At 41.3% G+C, this 17,546-nt stretch overlaps 1 protein-coding gene and 1 long non-coding RNA gene across 3 annotated transcripts in view; one reads left to right on the forward strand and one right to left on the reverse strand.

Moving 5' to 3' along the window:
• LOC110519981 (E3 ubiquitin-protein ligase HECW2) overlaps window positions 1–13,262 on the forward strand; it is a 66,926-nt gene extending 53,664 nt beyond the window's left edge. For both annotated transcript variants that reach the window (XM_036974118.2, XM_036974119.2), the window contains exons 26-30: window positions 2,240–2,386; window positions 3,655–3,769; window positions 4,047–4,132; window positions 4,687–4,799; window positions 9,716–13,262. In XM_036974118.2, the coding sequence (XP_036830013.1) occupies window positions 2,240–2,386; window positions 3,655–3,769; window positions 4,047–4,132; window positions 4,687–4,799; window positions 9,716–9,827 (573 nt within the window). In that variant the 3' untranslated portion in view covers window positions 9,828–13,262. The remainder of the gene's footprint in view (window positions 1–2,239; window positions 2,387–3,654; window positions 3,770–4,046; window positions 4,133–4,686; window positions 4,800–9,715) is intronic.
• The window catches only part of LOC149984610 (uncharacterized), a 755,830-nt gene that overhangs the window by 244,500 nt on the left and 493,784 nt on the right, over window positions 1–17,546 (reverse strand). The window lies entirely within an intron of this gene.

Consider the following 17,546-nt stretch of genomic DNA (forward strand, 5'->3'; position numbering starts at 1 on the left):
AATATTACTAGAAAATATTCATATTCATGAAATCACAAGTGAAATATAGTAAAACACAGCTTAGCCTTTTGTTAATCACCCTGTCATCTCAGATTTTTACATTTATGCTTTACAGCCAAAGCAAGACAAGCATTTGTGTAAGTTTATCGATAGCCTAGCATAGCATTATGTCCAGCTAGCAGTTGGCAACTTGGTCATGAAAATCAGAAAAGCAATCAAATGAAATCGTTTACCTTTGATGAGCTTTGGATGTTTTCACTCACGAGACTCCCAGTTAGACAGCAAATGTTCATTTTGTCCATAAAGATTATTTTTATAGACAAAATACCTCCTTTTGTTCTTCATGTTTGGTTGAGAAATCCACTGGAAACTGCGGTCACGACAATGCCGAAAAAATATTCCAAATTAGATCCATAATATCGACAGAAACATGGCAAATGTTTTTTATAATCAATCCGCAAGGTGTTTTTCAAATATCTATTCGATAATATATCAACCGGGACAGTTGGCTTCCCAGTAGGAGCGAGAGGCACAATGGCCGCCTTTGTCTATTACGCACATATCACTCTGAGAGCCACCAGCTGACCACTGACGCAATGTTGTCCTTCACGCTCATTTTTCAAAATAAAAGCCTGAAACTATGTCTTGTGACACTAGACACATTAGGGAAGGCATAGAAAAAGGAATCTGGCTGATATCCCATTCATTGCTCAATAGGGACGCATAGGAACGCAGAGGTTTCTAAGTAAGAGTCCCTTCCTGATTGGATTTTTCTCAGGCTTTCGCCTGCAATATCAGTTCTGTTATTCTCACAGACAATATTTTTACAGTTTTGGAAACGTTAGAGTGTTTTCTATCCTAAGCTCTCAATTATATGCATATTCTAGCATCTTGTCCTGACAAAATAGCACTTTTACTTTGGGAATGTTATTTTTCCAAAAATGAAAATAGTGCCCCCTAATTTCAAGAGGTTTTAACAGTGTTAGAATCTTTAGAGTGTTTTCTATCCATATCTACCAATATATGCATATCCTAGCTTCTGGGCCTGAGTAACAGGCAGTTAACTTTGGGCACACTTTTCATCCGGATGTGAAAATACTGCCCTCTACCCAAGAGAGGTTAAGCAATGGCTTTTTTCTGGCAACTCTTCCGTAAAGCCCAGCTCTGTGGAGTGTATGGCTTAAAGTGGTCCTATGGACAGATACTCCAATCTCCGCGGTGGAGCTTTGCAGCTTCTTCATGGTTATCTTTGGTAACTTTGTTGCCTCTCTGGTTAACCCCCTCTTTGCCTGGTCTGTGAATTGTGGTGGGCGGCCATCTCTTTGGCATGTTTGTTGTGGTGCCATATTCTTTCCATTTTTTAATAATGGATTTAATGGTGCTCCGTTCAAAGTTTCGGATATTTATTTATAACCCAACCCTGATCTGTACTTCTCCACAACTTTGTCCCTGACCTGTTTGGAGATCTTCATGGTGCTGCCTGCTTGGTGGTGCCCCTTGCTTAGTGGTGTTGCAGACTCTGGGGCCTTTCAGAACAGGTGCATATATACTGAGATCATGGGACACTTACAGTTGAAGTCAGATGTTTACATACACTTAGGTTGGAGTCATTCAAACTCGTTTGTCAACCACTCCATACATTTATTGTTAACAAACTATAGTTTTGGCAAGTCGGTTAGGGGACCTAGGCCTGAGTGAGCGAAATATATTATTTTGATGGCAGGCCAAATGCTCATTTTCAAGGAATCACGAGGCTCATTTGAATTTCTTGAAACAACAGGAAAATTCCCAGCGACAAAAGTAATCAAGTTAACATCCAACATCTGTATAAAAGCCAAACACCAACATTTAGCTCTTGCAAGTTGTTGTATAATATGTTTTGTGGTTGGAATTGCAGTATGTATTTAGTTTGAGAATTTAGATGTGTGCTATCAACTTTTGACAGACTGGTTTAACTCTGGACAACTAAAATTGGTTGCTTAGCAACCAATTGCCAACAGAGTTCCAATATTTGCATAACCTTTGTGATTGGAGGATAGCTGTGAGGATTTTCGAGTCAAGATCAAATCCTCTGATGTCCTCGCTCATTAATGATAGAATGATCATATTGGAAGATTGAAGAAAGGCCAGTCTCTTTGGCAAATGATAGAAGCGTCAAGAAGTGGAATGCTAGCTAAAAAGACTGGTACTCAGACTAGGTTTCACCCCATATTGTGTATCAATCTCTACGGCCTTTTAGATCACAGAGAGAGAGCTGAAGCCAGGCGGGGCAGGTATTCCAGTGTCAGAGAAGAATAAGAAGGAGTACATCGAGCGTATGGTTAAGTGGCGCATCGAAAGGGGTGTGGCTCAGCAGACGGAGAGCCTGGTGCGAGGCTTCTATGAGGTAGGGCCCTGTGTTTTGTGCAATCTTGTGACATAAAGTGAGCTCCAAAAAGTATTGGGTTACTGACACATTTCTTTGTTGTTTTAGCTCTGTACTCCAGCACTTTGGATTTGAAATGATGCAATGACTAGGAAGTTAGTGCCGACTGTTACAGCTGCACAAATAAACCCCCAAGACATGTTAACCGCTCACCATTACAGTAACAGGGGAGATTAGCATTTTTTTGGGGGGGGTATGATATTCGTGCATCTAACTTTCTCACTCATTATTACTCAGAATTCATTCAGCATTATCCGTAATCATGGTAGCATCCACATTAATGTAGAAGTGTTTAGAAACATATACTATTCTTATTTATAATAAAGTGACTCTAAAATGACATAATACATTATTTACCGTTGGGCACAAGATAATCTGAAACAACCCCAAAAGAAACAGCAAATCCAACAAATGTGTAAGGTCACAAGCTTGATTGCGGGCTATGAATATGGGACCAAATACATAACTTTTGACCACTTTAATACATACATAAGTGAATTTGTCACAATGCCTTTGGTCCCCTAAAATGGGAGGGACTATGTACAAAAAGTGCTGTAATTTCTAAATGGTTCATGCAAAATGGATAAGAATACAGTCAAATTGAAGCTGACAGTCTGCACTTCATAGTCATTGTATCTTTTCAAATCCAGATCCAAAACAACAACACAAATTGTCACTGTCCCAATACTTTTGGAGCTCACTGTAGCATGATTTTTATCCTGTATTTTAAGCCTTATCCTGGAATTTGTTTCACCAAAAATGAAAGAAATTGTCTGAGGATGGTGCTGGACCATTTGAAATAAAAAGGGAATGGGACAGTTTGATGAAAAAGCTTTAAATAAAGGTTCAAATCTAGGTCATGTGACATGATTGTACAAAACACAGGGCCCTATGACATCACACACACCAACAATGGTCCATCATTCTGATATGTATTGGTCAAGTGGTATTGTATCTGCAATAGATAATGATGCACCGTTACGTTGTGATACAGTATGTATTGGTCAGGTGGTAATGTACAGTATGTGTATTGTGTAATAGATAATGATGCAGCAGGTGGTAATGTATCTTAAATAGATATAATCAAATGGATAATCATGCAGACCATTAACATTCCATGTGGTTACTCTAAATGTATTAGGGGTGTATCAGTATTGCAATATGTATTGGCCAGGTGGGAATGTCTCTGTAATAGATAATACGTTAGTATTGTGACATGTATTGGTTAGGTGGTGGATGTGCGGCTGGTATCTGTGTTTGATGCCCGGGAGCTGGAGCTGGTGATCGCTGGCACTGCAGAGATCGACCTGGCAGACTGGAGGAACAACACAGAGTACAGAGGAGGTAGAGACGGGAGCAGTGGTGGTCAGTCAGATGGTGTGGGGGCATGCTTTTGCTCCAGCCAAGTAGTAACACCCATAATTCTACTAATCAAAGATGAGATCATAACTTTGATTAGTGGAATCAGGTGTTACTGCTTGGCCCCGCACAACCCACCCTCTTTACAAACAAGTGCAGGGGCAAAACTTTTGACTGGACATGAAAGATACAGATACTTTTAAGAACAGGAGGCTTATTTTGATCTACGGCTGACTGAGATGCCTTCCATCTTTCTCCCCAGGGTACCATGACAACCACATAGTAATCCGCTGGTTCTGGGCTGCAGTGGAGAGGTTCAACAATGAGCAGAAATTGAGACTGCTGCAGGTACTACTTTTCAGGGGAAACTCCAACAGAGTTTGATACTTAGGAAAGGCTAAGCTCCACAGTCTTAACTTACAATAGCTCTTTATTTTACAGCTCGGTTACCACTGGTATTTATTTGGTATTGGATGTGAAATTACTTGCTTAAAATTGGTGCTTCCTGGTACAATTAATATCCTAGTGACAAGAAGTACTTTTTGTGCAAAATGTATATAATTGCCCTTTTTACAAATATTTTGTATGTAAATACCTGCTTATTATTTATTTAACCTTTATTTAATTAGGCAAGTCAGTTAAGAGCAAATTCTTATTTACAATCACCGCCTACCCCGGCTAACCCTAACCCGGACGCTGGGCCAATTGTGCACCGCCCTATGGGACTCACAATCACGGCCGGTTGTGATACAGCCTGGAATCGAAGCAGGGTCTGTAGTGACACCTCTAGCACTGAGATGTAGTGCCTTAGACCCCTGCGCCACTCGGGAGCCCATATTCGGTGCTGTAAAAATAAAGTGTTACCTAAAATTGGATAGTTGACATTGTTTATTTATCCCTAGTTTGTGACAGGCACCTCCAGTATTCCCTATGAGGGCTTTGCCTCCCTCAGAGGTAGCAATGGACCACGCAGGTTCTGTGTGGAGAAGTGGGGCAAAATCACCTCCTTGCCCAGGTACAGTACACCCGTCTGTATATTTGCCTACCTGTTTGTGTGAGCTATTCAAAATGTTCTGCTTCTGTCACTATCTTGTGTGTACTATAGGTTTGTGTGTATGTGATGTGTGTGCGCACATCAGTGGAAGCTCCTCAGAGGAGGAAAAGGAGGACCATCCTCAGTGAATTTAATACAAATTAAAAAAGTTTCACTGTTAGAAAAACTATCATTTTTAGATAAAACTATACTAAATATATTCACGTCACCAAATAATTGATTAAAACACACTGTTTTGCAATTAAGGTCTACAGCACTTTGTAGGGAACCACCATGGTGTAGCCGGAGGACAGCTAATGCAAAACATTGGAGGCTCATGGTACTAATTATGACAACTTCCGGAGGTCATCTTTCAACCTGTCAGAGCTCTTGCAGCATGAACTGACATTTTGTCCGCACAATCAAAGGATCAGAGAATGAATCTAATACTGAAAGCATAAGCTACAGCTAGCTAGCACTGCAGTGCATAAAATGTGGTGAATAGTTGACTCAAAGAGAGAGAAAGACAAGAGTTTAACAGTTTTGAACAAATTAAAGCAAGAGGGAGAGCTAGCTATGTTTCCTATTTTTTCACTTACTTAGCTAGCTAGCCAGTTTAGCTTGCTCAAACAGAGGAATGCTAGAGTATGTTAGCTAGCTGGATATTGCTATCAAACACTGGAACACTTCCAAGTCAAGGTAAGCTTTTGGTTTTATTAATTTATTGCCACTGGGCGCTGACTGTACACTGTACTGCATGATTGTAGCGGGTTTAGAAATGTGTTTAGTTCTACGAGCAATGTTGACAATGACATGAGATGGTGACAATGATGTAGGTTGTGTGTAGCGGTGATGATATGAATGTTGGGCTTGGTAAGCTTTTATTTGCCTGGTCATAGACCGCTAATGTGTTGTGCACTGAAGTCCACAAGTGAAGGGAAAAGGTGAGAGAGGAGAGCGCATAGTTGCGAGAATGAATTACAACAAGCAAAGTGATCATGCTGTATGTGGCTGCTATGAAAGTGAACTGTGTTTGCGTGGAATTAGAAGTACAACAAGACAATGGAGCAGGAGGGGATGGCTGACGTTTTACAGGCTCCTAACCAACTGTGCTATGTATTTATTTATTTAGCATTTGTTGTAACTAATTTTGTAAATAATGTTGCTGCCACCATTGTTGCTACCGCCTCTTACGACCAAAAAGAGCTTCTAGACATCAGAACAGCGATTACTCACCTCAATCTGGATGAAGATGTACAGTTGATGTCGGAAGTTTACATACACTTAGGTTGGAGTCATTAAACCTTGTTTTTCAACCACTCCACAAACGTCTTGTTAACAAACAATAGTTTTGGCAAGTCAGTTAGGACATCTACTTTGTGTATGACACAAGTCATTTTTCCAACAATTGTTTAAAGACAGATTATTTCACTTATAATTCACTGTATCACAATTCCAGTGGGTCAGTAGTTTACATACACTAAGTTGACTGTGCATTTAAACAGCGTGGGAAATTCCAGAAAATGATGTCATGGCTTTAGAAGCTTCTGATAGGCTAATTGACATAATTTGAGTCAATTGGAGGTGTACCTGTGGATGTATTTCAAGGCCTACCTTCAAACTCAGTGCCTCTTTGCTTGACATCATGAAAAATCTAAAGAAATCAGCCAAGACAGAAAGAAAATTGTAGACTCCACAAGTCTGGTTCATTGTTGGGAGCAATTTCTAAATGCCTGAAGGTATAATGTTCATCTGTACAAACAATAGCATGCAAGTATAAACACCATGGGACCACGCAAATGTCATACCGCTCAGGAAGGAGACGCATTCTGTCTCCTAGAGATGAATGTACTTTGGTGCGAAAAGGGCAAATCAATCCCAGAACAACAGCAAAGGACCCTGTGAAGATGCTGGAGGAAACAGGTACTTAAGTATCTATATCCACCGTAAAACGAGTCCTATATCGACATAACCTGAAAGGCCGCTCAGCAAGGAAGAACAACAGCCATTAAAAAAAGCCAGACTACAGTTTGCAACTGCACATGGGGACAAAGCTCGTACTTTTTGGAGAAATATCCTTTGGTCTGATGAAACAGAAACAGAACTGTTTGGCCATTTTGATCATCGTTATTTTTGGAGGAAAAAAGGGTGAGGCTTGCAGAAGGGATGGCAGCATCATGTTGTGGGGGTGCTTTGCTGCAGGAGGGACTCGTGCACTTCGCAAAATAGTTTGCATCATGAGGTAGGAAAATTGTGTAGATATATTGAAGCAACATCTCAAGACATCAGTCAGGAAGTTAAAGCTTGGTCGCAAATGTGTCTTCCAAATGGACAATGACCCCAAGCATACTTCCAAAGTTGTGGCAAAATGGCTTAAGGACAACAAAGTCACGGTATTGGAGTGGCCATCACAAAGCCCTGACCTCAATCCTATAGAGAATTTGTGGGCAGAACTGAAAAAGCATGTGTGAGTGTCACGCCCTGACCGTAGAGTGCTTTTTCTGTCTCTATTTTGGTTTGGCCAGGGTGTGATTTGGATGGGCATTCTATGTCATTTTTCTATGTTTTTGTATTTCTTTGTTTTGGCCGGGTATGGTTCTCAATCAGGGACAGCTGTCTATTGTTGTCTCTGATTGGGAACCATACTTAGGTATCTTTTTCCCACAGGGGTTTTGTGGGTAGTTATTTTCTGTTTAGTGTTTTGAACCTTACAGGACTGTTTCGGTTTCATTTATTCTCTTGTTATTTTGTATTAGTGTTCAGTTCTATAAAAAATATGAACACTTACGACGCTGCGCTTTGGTCCGACTACTCTTCCTCATCTGACGACGAAAACCATTACAGCGAGCAAGGAGGCATATAAACCTGACTCAGTTAAACCAGCTCTGTCAGGAGGAATGGGCCAAAATTCACCAAAATTATTGTGGAAGGCTATCCAAAACATTTGATCCAAGTTAAACTATTTAAAGACCATGCTACCAAATACTAATTCAGTGCATGGTAACTTCTGACCCACTGGGAATGTGATGAAATAAATAAAATCTGAAATAAATAATTCTCTCTACTATTCTGACATTTCACATTCTTAAAATAAAGTGGTGATCCGAACTGACCTAAGACAGGGAATTTTTACTAGGATTAGATGTGAGGAATTGTGAAAAACTTAGTTTATATGTATTTTCCTAAGGTGTATGTGAACTTCCGACTTCATCTGTATTTCTTTAATGAGTCCGACACAAAGGCTATACTGCTTTGTCAAGAGGGTGTGTGTCTATTTGTCAAAAACTGCTGGTGCACAATGTCTATTGAGGAAGTCTCAAGGTATTGCTCGCCTGAGGTAAAATACCTCATGATAAGCTGTCTACCAAGAGAGTTCACATCTATATTATTCGTAGCCGTCTATTTACCACCAGAAACCGATGCTGGCACGAAGACCACACTCAACAAGCTGTATAAAGCCATCAGCAAACAAGAAAAATGCTCATCCAATTTCTACCAGCATGTCACGTGTAACCAGAGGAAAAAACACTCTAGACCACCTAGACCACCTTTCCTCCACACACAGAGATGCATACATAGCTCTCCCTCGCCCTCCATTTGACAAATATGACCATGATTATATCCTCCTGATTCCTGCTTACAAGGAAAAACTAAAGCAGGAAGTACAAGTGACTTGCTCAATACAGAAGCACGACTCCAACACAATAAGTCTGCTGACGACACAACAGTGGTTGGCCTGATCACCGACATTGAGGAGACAGACTATAGGGAGGTCAGAGACCTGGCAGTGAGGTGCCTGGACAACAACCTCTCAATGTGAGCAAGACAAAGGAGCTTATAGTGGACTATAGGAAAAGGAGGACCGTACAGGCCCCCATTAACATCGACGGGACTGAAGTGGATCGGGATGAGAGTTTCAAGTTCCTTGGTGTCCACATCATCAACAAACTATCGGTCCAAACACTCCAAGACAGTTGTGAACAGGGCACGACAAAACCTTTTCCCCATCAGGAGACTGAAAAGATTTGGTATGCGTCCCCAGATCCTCAAAGTTCTACAGCTGCACCATCGAGAGCATCCTGACTGGTTGCATTACCGCCTTTGTTTTTACACTGCTGCTACTTACTGTTTATTATCTATGCATAGTCTCTTTACAAATTACCTCTATTAACCTGTACCCCCTGTGTACAGCCTCGTTATTGTTATGTACATTTCTTGTGTTACCTATTGATTGATTAAATTTTTTAAAACTATATTTAGCTAATTTTATTATTAACTCTATTTCTTCAACTGCATTGTTGGTTGAGGTTTGTATTCGGCACATGTGACAAATAAAATGTTGATTTGATTTGTATTCATTCCGCTGATTCTGTTGAACAATGATTCTTAAATGGAAGCAAACAGAAGGAAACGGGGATAAACATACCTGAATTTGTCCAATAGAAACTCTCATTTGCAACTGTTGGACTAATGATTACACCCTAGATCAGCTAGATACTGGCAAGAGTGTGCATGGCGGTATTGAATGTGTTACTGTCTGTCACCTTGATGACTAAAAATTCTCTCAACCTGTGCACCTAAGTTGTAAACTTTAATTTATAAGCTAGGTTGTAGCAACCTCATGATGGGTATTGGGAAATTCGAGTATCATGTAATAGCCTAGATCTATCGATGTTGCATTGAGTTAGGTGAATGGAATATTAATGACAGTCATCCAATATGCTGTAATAAAAATAAGGCCATGCTCGTAAAACAATTAAATGGCGTCCTCATCTTAAATGGCACCGATCCCCACTGTTACACATATAAAGTAGAATGTATATTATGCACATTGTACATGCGTGGGTGCGTGCATATTCTGTCAATTTACTCCTCACTATGGATCTGTCTCTCTACAGGGCCCACACATGCTTTAACCGTCTGGACCTCCCGCCGTACCCGTCGTTCTCCATGCTCTACGAGAAAATGCTGACGGCCGTGGAGGAAACCAGCACCTTTGGCCTGGAGTAACCTCTCCAAAATGTCCGCCACAGCCAGGGGTTGAATTGGGTAAGAACAATGGTGGATAGGAAACCCCACCACCTTCGCTTGAGGCGAGACAGGACTCACAGTACACAATGGAGACTGAATAGACATCGACAAGAAATTATCATTGTGGAGAAAAAACAACAACCTTTGGGACAATTTCACCAACAAGATAATCCCAATTTGACCCCCTGGCTTTGCTATACCTCCCTGCTCCATGAGCCCATACTTCCTGGAATAACGTTACTGTTCTTTTACCTACACTGATGCCCTCCATTTGATTCCTGCGTACAACAACCACACTTGTGCTTTATCTCTTATCAGTTTAATGGCCTTGGTTACTGTATCTCCAGTCCTCCTCCTTCCTCCAGGGGTTCAGCCTGCACTTCAAACCCAGAGAAACCTTATCCTAATCCCCTATGCTTCCTCCTGGAGTGACCTCATGTTCTGGACCTCAGAACTGTTTCATTTTCTACTCTGGGGCTGCAGACTATGCACACTATAATACATAATGAACTAATGCCTTGGCTTCGAACATACACGCTTCTAACGCACACACTTTCAAGATGACCCTCATGAGTAAGACCGTTATCATTTCTGAAGGGATTCAATTGTATGTCAGAGCTCCTAAGGGGCACCAAAGGCATTGTCATACTCCAAAACACACTGCACTTACCTTATGTTAGATTACATGAGCAAGGCTTTAAAACTGACACACACTTACGTACGGATACAATTGTAGGGTCATTCTTTTTCCAAATAGATGAGATGCACTTTCTCATAGACGCATGTAGCTCCACATGCATGTACACACACACACACACACACACACACACACAAATACGCACTGAGACATTGCCAAACAAAAGGCTTTATTTCTCACTGATGTAATTTTCTCCCATTCAGTGTACTTACTGATGAATGTATCACAAAAGAGTGAACCTGTGTATGAACCTGTATGAATCTCCAGCTTGCCGTAGTAGGAAGACTGAGGAGCCTTCAAAGAAGAAGAAACACCAGAGCCGCACGAAGTGTAGCTCGTACAATTGCTGACTGTGGTTGATTGAGGAATATGGAAGCCAAGACTGTGGCATCGGACATGTGCCTTGTTATGAGAGATATGAGAGACACTTTTACTCATTGTTTTACGAAAGGATGCGTCCATTTCCTATTGGGTCACGACTGAAAACTCAGTTGTAACGAGAGACTTTGTATTGTCTATTTGGTTGTTCAAAATTACATTCAAAAAGTTTATCTGTGTCACACACAAAAAACACAACTTTTAAAGCTAGAATCCTTAGTTGCTTCCTACATCTATTTTTGGACCTATAAATGAATGATATATACCCATTGATTCTTGAAGAATATAACTTATACATGCATCATGAACTTAGTTCAACAGTTGTACCCCATCAGAACCCAAAATATAAACTTGTTTTACTCCAATGATTGTAAACAATGTAAATGTAAACAAACTGTATAGCCTCAAAACATGGTTAAAACTGTACTTTTTATATCATGGATGGTCAGTCCTTGCATCCATAGCTCTGTATATGAATTTGAGAGGGGTTACATTTCTCCAGGCCCAACCCTCAGCTTTCTACCAAAACAGAGGCGGGGTGCCACTTTGTTATTCTTTCAATTAAGGATTCTAGCTTTAAGTGTATTCCAAAACAGTTCCAGGATGCAAACACAAGAGGGCAGCACATCATATATGGGTACTTCAGTACCATCGACACAGCTATAGAAGCATTTTTAAGCATGGGGCATACACTACACACCAACACAGATGCTTACGATTTCTTGAAAGCATGTTTTCATCCTGGTTTTGGACTTCTCAGTGCATAACCCCTACCCAAAGGATTTATTTACACACACACATACACACACACACATTTTCTATGGGGTGCACACACTACTGTACAGAGGTCTATGTGAGCTAAACAGACAACTCGGGCTGGAGTAGATAGTAATAGAAGCCCCACTGTGATGCACTGTGGAGGCAGCCTTCATATCTCAGCCTGGCTCGATACTGCATGCAGGGTCCATCTCAGCAACTCTGTGAGCTGCACTGAGTCCGGAACCCCTAGATGGTGTTGTGTTATAGCTCGATATTTGCATGCCGAAATAGTGCAAAACAAGTTTGTCCTTATTAGATTTTGCATGAGGATATCGCAATCGATGTGGAGAAAATGGCAGGAGGAGCCAGACAGTACTTTAGGGTATGTTGCTATAATGTGTTCGTAGCACTGTTATAAATACGTCCAAAGACATGACGAGGGATACGTCAAATATATCTCTGTTTTGTGTCCCATTGTGTATGGGTTCACTAACTATGAAATGTTATAACAGGCATTGTTGTTTATGTGACAGGTTATGACGAGTGTTACTGAAGAACTGTGCCAGCACGCTTTAAGGGAAATTGTTTTGTTACATTCAAGTGTTCACTTGTCATGACGATATATCGGAGGATGGAGGTTAAGGGTCATAGTTCATGGCTACACAGAGAACCAATGGGGGTGTAATGAATGACGAAGAGGAAGTGAGAGCACTTTTCTGTGTATATACTTGTACATGTACTGTATGTCTGTCCCCGTTGTGTATACATATACAGTACCATTCAAAAGTTTGGACACACCTAGTCATTCCAGGGTTTTTCTTTATTTTTACTATTTTCTACATTGTAGAATAATACTGAAGACATCAAAACTATGAAATAACACATATGGAATCATGTAGTAACCAAAAAGGTGTTAAACAAATCAAAATATATTTTACATTTGAGGTTCTTCAAAGTAGCCACCCTTTGACTTGATGACAGTTTTGCACACTCTTGGCATTCTCTTTGTTTAACACTTTTTTTGGTTACTACATGATTCCATGTGTTGTTTCAATTTTGATGTTTTCACTATTATTCTACAATGTAGAAAATTGTAATAATAAAGACAAACGCTTTAATGAGTAGTTGTGTCCATACTTTTTACTGGTACTGTTTATTTTGCACCAAATGTACTAATGGTTTGGGGCTCGCATAGTCAACCATGTCTCCCTATTTCTGTTTAACGGAATGACCCCAGTCTCGAACGTCCACACATCCCCACATCACCTCGAGCTTGGAGGGGCGGCTTTGTGGCATGTGCAGTAACCTTTCACAATGGGGTTCTAATCATTTCTGCCAATCAATACATTTTCCATGCTAAGGCTTTTTCTTCTTCTGCAAATGTCCAATAAGAATAAAGTCAGTCTGCTTCTCGCCCAATAAGGACAAAACTCACCACCACCACCACTCCCCTTGCCTGATCAATTACCAATAGGATTGGACATCCCACTGTCAGAACTCCACTCTATGCAAAAGCTCCTGTATTTCTCCTTTTCACCCCCAATGATTGTATTAAAAGACAATGGCACAGGGCAAGTTTTAATTAGCGATACATGAATGTGTGTTTTCTTTCTGTGTATTTGTTTTAGGTGAAGCAGGGGCTCAGCCAGTAGGGCACAACACTTTATTCATTTATTTGTATTTATTTCACCTTTATTTAACCAGGTAGGCAAGTTGAGAACAAGTTCTCATTTACAATTGCGACCTGGCCAAGATAAAGCAAAGCAGTTCGACACATACAACGACACAGTTACACATGGAGTAAAACAAACATACAGTCGATAATACAGTATAAACAAGTCTATATACGATGTGAGCAAATGAGGTGAGATAAGGGAGGTAAAGGCAAAATAAAAGGCCATTGTGGCAAAGTAAATACAATATAGCAAGTAAAACACTGGAATGGTAGATTTGCAGTGGAGGAATGTGCAAAGTAGAAATAAAAATAATGGGGTGCAAAGGAGCTAAATAAATAAAATAAATACAGTAGGGAAAGAGGTAGTTGTTTGGGCTAAATTATAGGTGGGCTATGTACAGGTGCAGTAATCTGTGAGCTGCTCTGACAGTTGGGGTTTAAGCTAGTGAGGGAGATAAGTGTTTCCAGTTTCAGAGATGTTTGTAGTTCGTTCCAGTCATTGGCAGCAGAGAACTGGAAGGAGAGGCGGCCAAAGAAAGAATTGGTTTTGGGGGTGACCAGAGAGATATACCTGCTGGAGCGCGTGCTACAGGTGGGTGATGCTATGGTGACCAGCGAGCTGAGATTAGGGGGGACTTTACCTAGCAGGGTCTTGTAGATGACATGGAGCCAGTGGGTTTGGCAACGAGTATGAAGCGAGGGCCAGCCAACGAGAGCGTACAGGTCGCAATGGTGGGTAGTATATGGGACTTTGGTGACAAAACGGATTGCACTTAGAGAGCAGCATATAGAGATCTACAGCATACCATGGACATGGTTTTCTATTCTCTATATTTATTTTTGCAGAAAGAAAGAAACACACGCACACACACATTTTATTTTAACTCTGCATTCCATAAAGTATTTTGGAAAATATGAAAATACAGAGTCCCAGCTAAACAACTGAATTGCCCTATTTTTTTTAAATATTTTTTTTTGATCTATGATTGTATTTATGCTTTACAGCTTTTTGTACAATACATGTGAATGACCCTGTCATTGTGAGATACTAGGTTCACATCGATGATGCCGTCCGCTTGAAGAAGCCCCTCATCGTAAGTATGGTGTTTGAGAAGCCACGCGCTGCAAGTATGGGTAACCGCATACAGTATATGGAGTGTGTCTGAAAGTGGGTGTGTCAACAGAAGTGGGAGGAACAACAGCGATAGGTGTTACACCAGTACTCTGTAATTGGTTAGACGGTTTTAATTGAGTGTGTTGTTTTTAGTTTCTTAACACATTTTTATTGGTCGGTTCCCGACCGTGTGAAACAAGACTGGGAGAGCTACAAGGCACTCTATTCTTGATAGAGAATCATACTGTGCCATTTGAATGTTAACAAAACACACAACAAACACCTCACGTATAGCGAAAATATGAAAATAAAAGTAATTTTGATGTCAGTTATTAGTCTACCAGTTTTTATTTTTTACAAATAAAAATAACTACTCTTGAATAATTGGGTAGCAAACAGCCTACTGGTTTTTACCAATAAATCTATGTTTGACTATTATAACTCATGGCATCTATTTGACTATTGTCAGATGATGACAAAAATGTATTTGGCTCAAAATAATTACTCTTATAGAATTGGGCAGCTTAAAATGAAGAGTATTCAAGGACCCTCATCAGCTTACTTACAAATACAAATGTGGCACTGATGAAGCAATCCTCATCGGCCTATGCTCAACTGCTATTTGTGGATTTTGGTTCAGCATTTAACATCTTGCAGCCACACATCCTCCACAGTAAACTCAGAAAATGTCAGTCAAACCCTATACCATCAGGGGGTATCACTCATTTCTGACCAACAGGACCCAGCAGGTCAGAGCGAACCTATCCTATTCACACTGATAGCTATATTGTCCAGTTTTCTGATGATACTGCCGTTCTGGGTCTAATGTAAAGAGACCAACTACTGTGTTTAGGCCAGAGAAACAGAGGTTCGTAAGAGATACAGAGGTTCATCCTAAATGTCAAGGAAACTGAGGAAATGGTTTTCAACCCCAAATCTGTTGGCGACCACACCTGTGGTGGTCCATAATGTGGACATTACTCAGGTCTACTTTTACAAATGCACCAGGGTCCAACAACGACTATATTTTTTTGAGTAGGTTCAGTGTTTTTTTTTGTCAAACAGAAGGACATGCTCCTATTCTATCATGCTGTCATAGAGAGCATTCTATTCTATGGCATTTCAGCCTGGTTTGTCAACTTGTCAGTTACCTTAAAATCACAAATCCATCACCTGGCTGCAAATACACACACACTGAGACATTGCCAAACAAAAGGCTTTATTTCTCAATAAAGAAATGTTCTCCCGTTCAGTGAACTGATGAATGTATCACAAAAGAGTGAATGTATGAACCTCCAGCTTATCGTAGTAGGAAGACTGAGGAGCCTTCAAAGAAAAATAAACACCAGAGCCGCACAAAGTGTAGCTCGTACAATTGCTGACTGTGGTTGAATGAGGAATATGGAAGCCGAGACTGTGGCATCGAACACGTGCCTTGTTATGAGAGACACTTTTACTCATTGTTTTGCGAAGGGATGCGTCCATTTCCTATTGGGTCACGACTGAAAACTCAGTTGTAACGAGAGACTTTGTAGCCTCAAAACATGGTTAAAACTGTCATTTTTATATCATGGATGGTCAGTCCCATCATATCCCACCTTATATGGGTACTTCAGTACCATCGACACAGCTATAGAAGCATTTTTAAGCATGGGGCATACACTACACACCAACACAGATGCTTACGATTTCTTGAAAGCATGTTTTCATCCTGGTTTTGGACTTCTCAGTGCATAACCCCTACCCAAAGGATTTATTTACACACACACACACACACACACACACACATTTTCTATGGGGTGCACACACAGAGGTCTATGTGAGCTAAACAGACAACTCGGGCTGGAGTAGATAGTAAATCACAGTGTCACCAGGAAAGAACCCCACACCATCACACCTCCTCCTCTATGCTTCAAGGTGGGAACCACACATTGCGGAGATCATCTGTTCACCTACTCTGCGTCTCACAAAGACACAGCGGTTGGAACCAAAAATCTCAAATTTTGACTTATCAGACCAAAGGACAGATTCCCCCCGGTCTAATGTCCATTGTTCGTGTTTCTTTGCCCAAGCAAGTCTCTTCTTATTGGTGTCCTTTAGAAGTGGTTTCTTTGCTGCATTTCAACCATTTAGGCCTGATTCACGCAGTCTCCTCTGAACAGTTGATTGTGAGATTTGTCTGTTACTTAAACTCTGAAGCATTTATTTGGGCTTCAGCATTTATTTGTGAAGTTGTCCTCTGCTGCAGGGGTAACTGTGGGTCTTCCTTTCCTGTGGTTGTCCTCATGAGAGACAGTTTCGTCATAGCGCTTGATGGTTTTTGCGACTGCAATTGAAGAAACTTTCAAAGTTCTTGAAATGCTCCGTATGTAATACCAGTCGTAATGGTTCCTAAGAAGGGAGGCAAGCTGGGGTTCTGTGTGGACTACAGGCAGATGAATGAGGTAACCAGGGAGGACTCATACCCCATATCGATTAGTCACTGGACCTGGTTAGGTGGTTCTCCTCACTGGACGGACCTCCGCAGTGGCTATTGACAGGTGCCCCTCTCCCCAGAAGCCAAAACTGCGTTCTCCACTAACAGAGGACACTGGCAGTTCAAGGTCCTGTGCTTCGGCCTGTGCAACGCTCCAGTTACATTTGAACGTTTGATAGACAGGGTGCTGGATGGCATCCCCCAACAGGAGTGTCGGGTATACCTCGACGACATCCTGGCCCATGGCAGCTCCTTCCGGCCAGCCCTTGGGGCGCAACGGTATGTGCTGGAGAGGGTGGCTGTCGCAGGCCTGAAGCTCCACCCCGAGAAGTGCCACTTTATGAGGAGAGAGGTGTCCTTCTTGGCCCACCAATTTGGGAAGAAGGGTATCGGCACCATGGAGGACAAAGAGGGGGCTGTACGAGACTGGCCCACCCCCAACGACCAGCATCAGCTGAAGAGCTTCCTGAGCCTGACCTCGTACTACAGGAGGTTTGTATGGGGCTTCCCAAGCGTTGCTGCTCCCCTGAACCGCATGCTGCCAAAAGACAAGGCATTTAACAGCCTCAAACGTGCACTGATCAAGGTCCCTGTGCTTG

Source organism: Oncorhynchus mykiss, chromosome 3, assembly GCF_057628025.1.
Source record: "Oncorhynchus mykiss isolate SJ-2025 chromosome 3, ASM5762802v1, whole genome shotgun sequence".
Classification (NCBI taxonomy): Eukaryota; Metazoa; Chordata; class Actinopteri; order Salmoniformes; family Salmonidae; genus Oncorhynchus; species Oncorhynchus mykiss.